Genomic DNA, 13,272 nt, shown 5'->3' with positions numbered 1-13,272 from the left:
ATTACATTTCCTCATTCATTCTCATTCTTTTAATTTTTTTTGCATGTTAAGGGAAAGTAACTTAAAAAATGAGCAATATTTATGGTTTTTACTTTTGAAATTTGCTTTACCATCTGAATAGGTACTAAATTAACAAATTAACAATATTACTCAATAGCATGTTTTGAAATGTTTACCTTTCCATAATCTATGATAACAGGCCCAAATTCCTTCCTAGTTTCGGCATTGTCAAAGGTTCCTCTGGCTTTTCTGATTTGAACCAACAGTGCTTGCCACTTGTTTAAATCTTCTCCAAGTCGGTTATAGATATTTTCAGCTTGCATGTCCCATAAACACTGGTACTGCAGCCAAACCTATAAACCAAGCACACAGAAAGAAAACATAAGCAATTTTAAGAAAGACGTCATCATTTCTGAACAAATTGAAAACTACTTTTATGAATTTAAATTCCTTCAAAAAATACAAATTCTCCAACTTATAAAATTAATGTACATGGTAGGAGAGTAAAGGCAGAACATTCAGCAATAAATAATCAATCACACAGAATACTGATACATTATCTCAAAATGAACCCCCAAGAAACAAACTACAATCCTACCTTAACATACTGCTCCACCTCTGTTACAATCCCCTTGACAGCAGAATAAGCTTCTTCCAGAGCTGAAGGACCATCTGGCATCCGTGTCAAAGCATTACGATAAAACTTTTCTTCTTCTGATAACTCATAGTGAACACCAACCTAATCAAATCCAGAGTTAAATACATTTTTAAAAAAATAAAACAATTAGCAATTTCACCAAAATTCTTGAATGTCTCAAGAATTCTTTGAGTCAAAAGTATGTGTGTGGGCGTGTGCTATGTTTTACCTGGTATCTCTGACTTTGGATTCTAGGCAGTGAGAGTATTATTGTCTTCCAAGCAAACAATTCTTGGAAGAGTTTGTATCTGCAGTCTTCAATTGGTGGATTCAAATAGATCACCTGATTGGTTATTCGTAGTTCATGTACAACATTCTATAAAAGTATAAAGCCATGTTTAGTTTTCCTATACTAAATAAAAGACATAGTATTCATTTTAAAAACCTTCCAATGTTATAGTTGATAGACTACGTTGGCCAGATAGACTGTATTTTTTAGAGTATAAGACGCACCTTTTTAACCCCCAAAAGAGGATGAAAATCTGGGTGCGTCATACTCCAAATGTAGCTCCACCCACCCGCTCCACATGTTACATTTTCAGGGGGTCCCATGCGGCGAGAATCCTCACTTTTGCATGGCGCCTGATTCCCGAAGCTGCCTGGGGAACTGCAATGAAAGCCTTTTCAATGAAAGCGTTTTTGGGCTGTAGAGTCCCCTCGCCGCAGTTCCCCAGGCAGCTTCGGGAATCAGGTTCCGACTGAGGCAGCAAAGATGTTAGCCAGATGAATATTGATAGATGCTGCTGGGAAAGAGGTAGAAATGTTTTTTTCCTGATTTCCTCCCCCAAAATTAAGGTGCGTCTTATACTCCAATGCATCTTATACTCCGAAAAATACGGTATTACTGTATTACTGTATCTAAAACTGACCTATTCTATGAAATTATTTCATTAACTGTTTAATATTTGCAAAGCCTAAGCACCACAGTCAACGTGTTTTTACTTATCCCACCACTTTATTCTATTCTTTCATAATCATAAATATTCACATGAAAAAAGACTTTAGGACAGAGGCCTGTCCCTTTTGACTATGAAACTTACATACATTTATCTTATTTTTTGACATTCCAATAGAAAAGTCAAATTTAGTGAGATAAAAACAAGGGAATAAATATGAGGAACATGAAAAGAAATTAACATAATTCATATGCTGGAAACCAGATTGAAATCTTTAGCTATTGACTAGTCATAGTAGAATGCAGAATCCCACTTTTCTCTTATCCCCAAACTTTAAATAAATTGCCAATATGACACTCACAAGCTAAAAATTTTCTAGTAAAACTCTGGAAGATAGCTTCTCTGAAAAATTATATTTACTGCATTTGTGCAAATATGAATAAACTTCAACAGAATCACTACTGGTGTTCTTCAACGGATAATAGTATTCAAACTGCACAGATATAGTTTAAAGTTAAAACTTCACTTACTTTGATTTTGGGCTCTCCACCTGGTTTATGACTGACTTGTGGAGCATCTGTATCCATATCTACTTCAGCTTTGTCATCAGCTTGACCAAGAAGTACTTGTGTCCATGCTCTCAACCCAGCTTGCAGGCGAACTCCTAGTATTCTCTCAATCTAGGATGCAAATATGTTCAACAATTGTATTACTTGACAGCATTGTTTATTTTTATTCATATTTTAAATGAAATTTGTTTGCCAATGGTTCCACTGAAAGGCTACAGAATATGCAAAAGAAGGACTAGTTAGACACAGTTCACATAATACATGGAGTAATAATGACTTAGATCTGCGACTGCCATTTTTAGCAATTGTTAGAAGTTATGATGGTACAGAAAAAGTAATTCTATAGCCAGTCCTCACATTTACAACCACTGCAGCATCTCCATGGTCTGTGATCAAGATTTGGGTGCTTTGCAACCAGTGGATGTTTATGACAGTTGCAATGTCCCATAGTTATGTGACTGTCATTTGTGTGCTTCACACCCTGCTTCAAGAAGCAAAGTGAATGGAGAAGCTGACAGTAAAACTGCAATTCATAGACACATAGTATCTTGCTTAACACCTAGTGAGGTCATAAGTCTGTGTAGTGACATGAAATCTCACTTAATGACTGATGCTTGATTAAATCACCAGTTTCAATTGTGACCATTAAGTGGGACTACTTTAACATAAAACAAGTATCAATAAGACTGAATATTACATGAAAACTGTGTCACTGAAAAATTTGGAGAACTTAAAATCCCTTTAAATTTTAAAGTAAAATATGGTTAAGAATGATATTTCCAAACATTATTTGTGAGTTACTGACTAAAATTTGACATTTTAAAATGTTGCCCTTAATATGATTTGAATAAGTCTGAACAGTTTAGAAAAGGTGCCAAAGTAAAATCAAAAGAATTCACGACCAACAAAATATATCCTTGCCACTGCTATATTGGATCACGTAGCTTAACATTTTAGCAGTGTGCTTAATAACCAAAGAAAAACAATTTCTAGAACCAGTTGTTTGTTCAATTCTTATTGTCTTTTATCTCATAGAACATTTAGTCATTCTTCAATGTGCATTTATTCATGTTGTCATCTGAACAAAAAAACTGATAAAAATAGTATTTTTATCAATCATAAGCAAATAGATCAAATTTTAAAAAGATTTTAGCCTAAATAGCATTGTACTATTATGTATGTTTGCAGAAATACAGTGAGGACTATTTTCAGGCAAGTGTATCAACTTGGAATTTAGAATAGAAAGGAAAGAAAGAGAACTATGGATTTAACCACCTATTCATGTTTTTCCCCAAGATATAAGCCAGAGAGTTTAGGAAGAAATACAGTCAGTGAAGCTTACCTCCATATCTAACTTATTCACCCAGATTGGCAAATTGGAATATGAATGAAGATTCAGATCATCCACAGCCTTCTGAACTCTGTTTAAAATTTCAGAGAATGTTTTGTGATCATACATGCATGTTTCCAAGGATCTGACTTCCAGGTCTATTTTCTCTTCAATGATAAGCAGGTCATCCACCTAGAAGATAGAAAATAAGCCTTTAGTACTTAACAATTCTTCTCTCCCAAACTTTGGAAATGTAATTACATAACAATTAACTTTATAGTCATTGGGCAAAGCAATTATGTTTGCAAGTGTAAGTGGTAAAAGGAAACCAGGCTGTCAGAGAACACGGTGGCCAGACACTATGAAAGCTGACACCAGCCAGAGTAGAGGAAAACTCAAAAACATAGTGAAAGATCAGAAGGTGCGCAGAGATCTGGCCTATAAAATCGCCAAGAGTCAACTGTATGTATAACATCATCATCATAATTTACAGAGCTAGTTTGATCTAGTGGTTAAGGCACCAGGGTAAACTAAGATTCTGTGATTCTAGTTCCACCTTAGGTATGAAAGCTGCCTGGATGATTTTGGGCCCCTCCTAGCTCATGATGCCAGGCTTCCATGATAATACTTGGTTAATCCGAAAAGTGGATCCTGCATTTGCAGGAAAATACTAGAAAAGGGTGTGTGTGTGTGTGTGTGTGTGAGTAGCATAAATTGTAACTGCTAAGTCACCTAGATATTTTAGTATATTTAGGAATTGATACGTCTATTACTTTGATGTCTAGAGAAATGCCTGCAGAAACAGAAGATGTAGTGAGATTTTTTAAAATATGCAATGCTCTCACTGAAACATTACTGGGTCACTCATCCATTTAAAGCCCCAAACTTGAAACAAGTCTGACAATAAACTAACCTTTTCCTGGAAGTTGAAAACCGTCTCTGCCAATCGCTGAACGTAAGGATCCAGTTTGTAAGATTCCCATACCAGTGCAATGCCCTCTGCAATCAAAGCCTGCACTTCTTTTTTAAGACCCGCAACCAAGAGAGAAATGGTATTTCGTTCTTCTACTTTTTCACAAGTACGTTCGTATGTGCGAACACTCTCAATCAAAGAGATGGCGAAAGGATAGAGCTGATTGGCTTGATGAGCTTTGTTGACTATTGCAAGAGGAACTCGAAATCCAAGCCACTTGAGGTTACGGACTTCTTTGGATAGTGTAATTATTTCTGGAAGGAAGTTAACCTTTAGCTTGAGGACATTTCCTGTTCTGCCTCTTACGCGAGTGCTCTCAATGGTAAAAATGCGCCCAGAGACACCAAGGTTTCGCTGCTGAACCTTCCGAGCCCAATCATCAAATATTTCTTGAGTGTTGAGCTTCATACGGAAGCTGTCTCCATCTTGCTTTAGCTTCTGTCCTTCTACATGGTTTTCCCAGCCCTTCCCAAGAACATCTTCAACACGCTTCATGTAAGCCGTAAGTTGCCTGTCAATCTGTTTAGCCCAGATGATAGACCCTGCGACAGGAGGCAAATCTCGAACATGACTCATTTTGCAAGCTTGACTTTGAGGATACTGAACTTTGAATTTGTCATGAAGTGATTCTATGTCGTCTTTCACACGTTGGATTAACTGTGTTTGGTATTCACGGATGGCACCTCTAATATGTGGCCGAACAAACAGAGCATTAAATCTGGAGAAGATTCTGAACATTTCATTGGCATTCTTGGCTGTGCCAAGCTGATCCCTGAGGCGAGCAGTAATGCGGGTTTCAACTCTATCAATTCTTTCATCGTATCGTTTCATTGCAGCTTCCCAGGCTTCTGTACCTTCTTTGGAAACATCCAAGCCATCTACTTCTTTCACGTTCTCATAAGCAAGATTTACTTCCTCAATTGCATTAGCATCAGCGGCGTCAAACAACACTTCTGCTACTTTCATATCTTGAGGCTCAGGCACATCTCCCTGATTTTGCTGGGCCACAGCGGTAACCTATTTAAAGTCATAGCAGTTAATAGGATAGTTATCATTCAGTATTCAGAAAAGTAGGCTTCTAACACTCAAATAAAAAATGGGTCTTAATATTCAACAAGGTTTCTAAAAAACAGCCATGACCTGTTCACTTAAACTCAAGATGCCAGCATGCTTGCTATGAGTTTTCACCATCTATTTTACTTTGCAATAATTATCCCCACTTGCCAATTATGGGAGGATTTTTTTGTCATTCAAACAATTTTTTATGAAGCTGACTTATCCCTTTTCAATTAAAAAGAGCCTTCATTAGAAGCCTATGAAACAAACACCTGCAAGATTAAATGCATGCTTAAGATTTGGAAAACCTATCAATATTTTAACAAAAATGGCAATATGTATTACCTGAGGCCGTAGGACTCTGACAATGACTGCTCTTAGTTGTTCATGCTGTCTCCGAAACTTCCTCATTTGATCAAGACGAGCCTGCAGCTTTCTGTGGGCAGGATTGATACGCCATACCATCTTCAGATTCTCTTCTCGCTTTCTTTTCACAATGTCTCTTAGTAGGACCTGAAGTTTCTCATACTCATCATCCCAAGATTGGAAGACTTCAAAGCATGCAACCATGACCTGAAATAATATTGAATAAAGGAAATGAATATATCCTGTAATTTTTTTTAGTTTATTATGCACTACATAGTTTACTTAAAATCCATCTTAATACAATAGCAGAGTTGGAAGGGACCTTGGAAATCTTCTAGTCCAACCCCTGCCTAGGTAGAAAACTCTATACCATTTCAGAAAAATGGCTATCCAACATCTTCTTAAAGACTTCCAGTGTTGTGGCATTCAAAACTTCTGGAGGCAAGTTGTTCCACTGATTAATTGTTCTGTCAGGAAATTTCTCCTCAATTCTAAGTTGCTTTTCTCCTTGATTAGTTTCCACTCATTGCTTCTTGTTCTACTGTCAGGTGCCCTGGAGAATAGTTTGACTCCCTCTTCTTTGTGGCAACCCCTGAGATATTGGAATACTGCTATCATGTCTCGCCTAATCCTTCTTTTTATTAAACTAGACATACCCAGTTCCTGTAACCGTTCTTCATATGTTTTAGTCTCCAGTCCCCTGATCATCTTTGTTGCTCTTCTCTGCACTCTTTCTAGAGTCTCCACATCTTTTTTACATCCTGGTGACCAAAACTGAATGCAGTATTCCAAGTGTGGCATTACTAAGGCATTATAAAGTGGTATTAACACTTCACGGGATCTTGATTCAATCCCTCTGTTTATGTAGTCTAGAACTGAGTTGGCTTTTTTGACAGCTGCTGCACACTGCTGGCTCATATTTAAATGGTTGTCCACTAGAACTCCAAGATCCCTCTCACAGTTACTACTATTGAGCAAGGTATCACCTATACTGTACCTGTGCATTTCATTTTTCTTGCCTAAATGTAGAACCTTACTCTTTTCACCATTGAATTTCATTTTATTACATAGTGCCCAATGTTCAAGTTTGTCAAGATCCTTCTGTATATTAAGCCTGTCTTCTGGAGTGTTGGCTATTCCTGCCAGCTTGGTGTCATCTGCAAATTTGATGAGTTCCACATTTATTCCCTCATCCAAATCATTGATGAAGATGTTGAAGAGTACTGGGCCTAAAACGGAGCCTTGGGGTACTCCACTGCATACTTCCCTCCATGTAGATGCAGTTCCATTGAGGACTACACGTTGAGTCTAACCTACATTCTTCTCCTTTATCTAGTAGTAGGTTATGGTCTACCTTATCAAATGCCTTACTGAAGTACAAGTAAACTATATCGATGGCATTCCTCTGGTCCACTAATTTTGTCACTTTGTCAAAGAATGCAATAAGATTAGTCTGGCATGATCTGTTTTTGACAAACCCATGTTGGCTTTTGGCTATTACTTTGTTTGCTTCTAGGTGTTCGCTAATTCGTTGCTTGATTATCTTTTCCAGAATCTTTCCTGGTATTTAGGTCAGGCTTCTTGATTTACAGAGAGAGACCACTAGTAATCAGCCATTATGAAACAAATACTATTTCAGGGCTGTTTGATTATGTCTCCAAAATTTCAGAATGTTTTAAATTGAAATCTGCACAAAAGCTATCTTTAAAAATAGTTATGCAGAATCACCACACAGTCAATATGAGTAAATCGCTTCAATGCTATGGTTTTTGTGCAGTAAAAAATAAGCTTTGTGTCTTCTGAGTTGAAGCTAATATTCTGTACCAATGTTTGGTCTTTTCCCTCAGCATATCAGCACGTTAAGCAAGACTTACCTTCTCAAATTCTTCATAGGCAACATGCATCAGTTTTCGTGTGCCCAATACTTTGAGTAACTGGGAACTTAAGTCTCTTGAAATGGCTTCCACTAAGCGTAGAGCTCTTTGAATAGGATATTTTGTATTTCTGATTTTTCTCAGGTGAGTGAATATTGCCACCAATGCCTGTCGTATTTTATCTAGTTCGGTTGCAGACAACAAATCATTTAGAGGGAAGTCTTTCATTAATGGATTATAATCATTAACTGTCTCCAATGCCTGTTTCAGACCTGGGTGTTAAAAAAGAAAAGAAAATGGATTTAATTTTTTAACTGTTAAAGCAGTTAAATATATAAATATAAATATATATAAATATATATATAAACACAAACACACAAACACACACACACACACACACACCTGCCAAATTCTCCTTCTGGATAACTCTTACCTGTATCTGTATCAAAGCTAACAGTAGCATGAAAACGTTTGCCATGTTTCAAAATATCTAAAGTTAACAGAACTTCAGGGCTTTCACGCTTCTCCTGAATACGGTAAAGAGCACGTTCCAAATTTAGCCAGAAACTGATTTCTTGCAAAGCAGTACCTGATGCAGGATCCCTATCTAATTTGGTCACCTAGAAAAATAAAACGAAGAAACATATTTAAGGAATTAAGCCATAATTTAATGTGAAGTGTAGTGAGTTTCTTTTCCTTATTCTGCTTGTCTCTTTAATATATAAACAGCGAACAGAACAATATGAACTTGTGAACACCAACCTATCTATAGAAAAGCAATTATAGCAGAAAACTTTACTTACTTATTGTATGCAAGTAATAAAAATTTGGTAGAATTCAAAAAGTAGTAAAAAATGAGCAGGTTAAAATATTGTGGGATATATTAATAAAAACTGATAAAATCTTGGCCGGTAACACACTAAATTTAACTGTGGCTGAAAACTAGAAAGTGTGGAGAGTTAATGTGGCAATAGCAGAATTTAGTAGAATAGAAAACAAAGAATAGGATAAGATCACAATATATCAAGGTCTGAAAACTGAAATATTATAGCATAAATTGGCCATGGTGATCCCACTGTCTATTGGAACAATAGGTGCCGTATTAAAATATATTAAATAGCATTTAGAAATTATACACATTGACAAACTTTCTGTCAGTTATAAAAGGCCACACTGCTTGGATTTGTGTGTAAACTACACTAATATATTATGCTATCCTAGATTCTTGGGAAAAGTTGGTGAGTATGAAGACTAACACAGCTAAAGAAACTGTGATTTCATACTTTTATACATATATAAAAATAATAATACATTTTCCAATTTACCTTTTGGATTTCTCTAATCCAGCGATTAACTCCAGATTGTAGCTGGTTGAGAAAACTTGGGTCCTCAACTTTATCACCAAAATCTGTAACCTTTGGCTTTTCTCCACGTTCATAGCATTGCTTGGCAACATTAGTGATAATTGGATGAATTGGTAAACTAATCTCTGGTATTTCAATATTCTGCTGCAAATGCAGAAGTCCCATTTCAAGTTCTGCAATTTTTTTCTCACTGAGGGAGCCATTTTATCCCCATCCCTTAGGAGAAATACAAAAACAGGCTAAATAAAATCTACATATGTAATTAAGACATTTACAATACATATGCATGCAATCCAGAATATGTTGCCCACCAACACAAACAAGATATTAAGATATCACTACAATATAAAATAAACTTGATAAAAGAATGAGATGTGCCACACAATTAACTGCTGTTACTATGTTTTCACAGGGAATGACACATTTCAGAAAGTTGCCTCTTTCCTATAAGGAGCCATGGGAGCAGCATCAAATACAGCTTGAAAGAAGCTTCAATCTTTTTCTTTTTTTTTTAAACACCCTCTTTAAATGTCTTCTAACAGTTAAGATCTTGACTCAATAATTTTCCATGTATCTTCCCATTTTTCTTCTTCTTTTCTAATTCACTTGTCCATATCAGAAATACAAATTGTACCAACTAGAGTAGTTACCTGTCTGCCTTGCCAGATTCTCTGATGTAGGACTTGAAGAACGGAGCAACAGCATTGCTAATGAAGGAATGCAAAGTTTCATAGGGAGAATCTTCGCTGAGAGTGAGAACTCTGAGCTGGGATGACACAGGCTTGTCTGCATCAATTACTGGTGCCCGCTTAATGAAAGCCAAACTATAGATTACAAAAATAAAAATAAAAAATTAGTGAGCATTTACTCAGTTTAACATGAAGACATTCAAGTTCTAGGCCAGTGTTGGTGAACCTTTTCAGCACAGTGTGCATGTGCGCTGGTCACCTGGTGTTCCAGGGTCTGGCACACATGCACGCGTGAAGACCAGCTGGTGGGTGCGCATGCGCACACCACAAACCAGAAACTCAGCTTCCCGGTGCGTGCATGCCAGAACCCAGAAGAGCAACGGGTGATGGCTGGCGTGCCTGGAGAGATGGCTCTGCATGCCACTTCCGCATGCATGCCACAGGTTCACCCTCACGGTCCTAGGCAGTTTTAATTTTTGTTAAGTTTGTATCTTATTTCCACTTCAAACATGTACTCAACTAGCTAATAACAATACTAAATAAATATGTTATTAAAACCTAAACATTGGTTAAATATTTTTGTAGTATCACAGAACCTATTTTATATTGTCTGTCTGTCTCAGTCAGTCAGTCAATCATCTAATTTATATGGCTGCCCAGCTTACAAGCAAGTTGTATTCAACAAAACCGAAACAAAATCCTACCAAATTATTTGAAAGGCCCCATGTCTAATAACAGCAATTTGCCTGATGAGAAGTAACTTATCCTTGAAACCATGCTCAACACTACTGATTTCCATGAACAGATTCATGCAGTTTTCTTGTCCATAATATAGAAATGATTTGAGATTGCCTTCTTCTGGGGAGGTTTTGACTTCCCATTTAGCCTAGTACCATAGTATTTTCTGGTAGTCTGACCACAAAAATTAAACTATTAAAAGAGTATTTAAACCAGGATTAGACATGAAAGCTTTCCCAATGCGAACTGCCAAACCGCCATGTATATGCTGCAACCTAAAATAATAGCATAATTTAGCATCAATTATTAGAATTTTCAATTTTTGAGAAAAATAAACCCTTGAATAATTATGTAAGCTTTTGATGTGCTTAACAGTTTTACTAAGCAATTGATTCCCATTAAAAAAAGGAGGGGATTGAGCATCCTGACCCTATTTCCAGTGACTATATAATTCCTTACAACCTTGGAACAAAAAAAAAGCCTAATAAATGTAGTTTCTGATTGCAGGATACTTATCCAGATCTTTCAATTCAGGCCTTATGGGAAATTAAGATCATTACTCATATGACATATGTCATGATTGGCCTTTTCAATATTTTTGTGTCAGAAAGTGGGATATGCTTCATAGAATCATCTAACTTCAATACTGGCATGAAAAATCTAAATTTGAGAGTACAACCAACCTGTAAAGTTCACTCTTCAAAGGAGAGAGGAGTAGAATAATCCCGCTTTCTAATTTGTCTTCTAATGCACTAACAGAAATTCTGTCTTTTTAATTTAATTCCCTTTAATTTATAATCTGCACTGAATATGGATCTGTCATTTTCAGGTAGGCATGTATATTAGACATATTTAAAGGCACAAGACTTCATACTGACCAGCATATTTACAGGGAGTATCTTGACTGACCTGTTTGATTTTATACCATAATGAATATCAGTGCTTATTCCATAAGAAATAAATTCTTTTTCTTCCTCTCCTTCATCACCAACATCCTCTGCAAAGAATTAAGAAACCTTACTAGCATCAGTTTCTCCACAAATACATTTTTTTTTATTTTGATACATGAAAAAGAAAAAAAAACAAACAAAGGGAAACATTAGAAAAATACAGGAAGTCATGTGATTGTTTAAAAGAGATCATTAAACACTGGCTGCACAAAACAACACTTTCCATTACCTCATATACAGAAAGCAAGCATGTTTTAGTAATTAAAAACCTCAAACTTGGGGTCATACAATCTCTTCAAAACTGAAGACTAATATTTTTCTTGCTTTGTACAGGCTTAAATTCAGAAAAGCATAAAAGCCAGGAAAGTGCTAAAGAGATTGGGAAGTTGGCCGGGGGGGGGGGGGGGGGGCTCCAGAAATGAAGATTCCTAAAAATTAGAATTGCTTATTGCTGTTATTTATACTATTTTACATAAATTGTCTTTTCACTAAACGTTTTTGAATTTGAACTATGCCCGTTTATAGTTTACAAATAAAGAGCTTTCTGCGGAATTCTAATTTGTCAAGATTCAATACAAATAACATTTACACTTGATAGAAGCTATAATTCTCTCAAATATTAGAGGATTCTTTATACAGGAAAACCTCATAGCTTAAGGAAAATGAGACTCGATTAACAATTTCTTAGCTGACAATGCTATAGTAATGACACCACTGCAATGCAGCACAGTGACGTGCTCTCTGGGAGACACACCCAAATGGAGAATGGAAAGAAAAAGCAATGAGCTTGAACAATACATCTCTAGAGACAAAATACTTAAGTGAACTTCAGCATTTCTCATAGTATCAAGGACTCAGTTGACATAATTGACAAATGTACTTATTGTTTATTAAAAAGCTAAAATACTTTTAGCAAGGTTTACTAGATGTTTGTGTTTCAGAAAGGGGAAAAAACCCCAATTCCTGGAAGATGTAAGATCAGGGACATAGCCTTTCCAGGGAGTATAAAGATGCTCCATTGTTCTGCTCAAATTTTTATGCACAACTTTTTGTCAGAAATCAACATACTTTGTGTCTAAAAACAGACTGTTTTTTAAAGTGCTCCAATATAATTTGTTATTATTTCTGCTTTATACCTTATTCTAAATCAAGTTTTTATTTTTAATGAAATAAATAAATGATGAAATTTACTAAAAAATAAAATAAAAATACTAAAAAAAAAAAAACATTTAGTGTCATTCAGATGAGAAATATCCCATATTGATTATCAGATTACTCCTGAAAAGTCTCAGAAACTGTAATTACTGCAAAAGGCTGAGACTGGTTTAACTATTGTAATAAGGATTACATGAGTCTCTACTGTGGTGAAATATCTGCACTGCATACCAATTGCTTACTGGTCATAATTTAAGATGTGGTCAACACCCCAAATGGTTTAAGTCTGATTATCTGAGAAACCATGTCCTATTATGAACCTCTGTGGACATTAAAATGCTTTTATCAGAATTGAATCTATCTGGGTTACACGAGAAGACCTTTTTCCTATATTGCTTCCAGACGAAGAAAATTACTACTATGGGTTTCATGATTGGCCTAATTATCTAAGCACTGACAAAATATTTCAGGTTTAATGATGTAATACCTTTAAAATATTGTTAGCTACCATGACTGCTCGTTGAAAATAAAATACTGTGAATTAACACCAGAACTTGCAGCTTAAACTTTACAAAATTGTATTACATCTCAAGTCAGTAATTTGGGACATACAAT

General features: G+C 35.9%; 1 protein-coding gene across 1 annotated transcript in view; it reads right to left on the bottom strand.

The window, feature by feature from the left end:
- DYNC1H1 (dynein cytoplasmic 1 heavy chain 1) overlaps window positions 1-13,272 on the bottom strand; it is a 65,893-nt gene that overhangs the window by 49,616 nt on the left and 3,005 nt on the right. Inside the window, 13 exon segments of the mRNA XM_032234430.1 lie at window positions 177-353; window positions 599-739; window positions 867-1,013; window positions 2,124-2,273; window positions 3,505-3,684; window positions 4,406-5,482; window positions 5,867-6,094; window positions 7,762-8,033; window positions 8,195-8,381; window positions 9,087-9,316; window positions 9,319-9,341; window positions 9,776-9,949; window positions 11,462-11,549. Coding sequence (XP_032090321.1) covers window positions 177-353; window positions 599-739; window positions 867-1,013; window positions 2,124-2,273; window positions 3,505-3,684; window positions 4,406-5,482; window positions 5,867-6,094; window positions 7,762-8,033; window positions 8,195-8,381; window positions 9,087-9,316; window positions 9,319-9,341; window positions 9,776-9,949; window positions 11,462-11,549 — 3,074 coding nt within the window.

Source organism: Thamnophis elegans, chromosome 1, assembly GCF_009769535.1.
Source record: "Thamnophis elegans isolate rThaEle1 chromosome 1, rThaEle1.pri, whole genome shotgun sequence".
In the NCBI taxonomy this organism is placed as follows: domain Eukaryota; kingdom Metazoa; phylum Chordata; class Lepidosauria; order Squamata; family Colubridae; genus Thamnophis; species Thamnophis elegans.
Note: the sequence above shows the minus strand (reverse complement) of the source record. Positions and strands in the feature narration are given on the sequence as shown.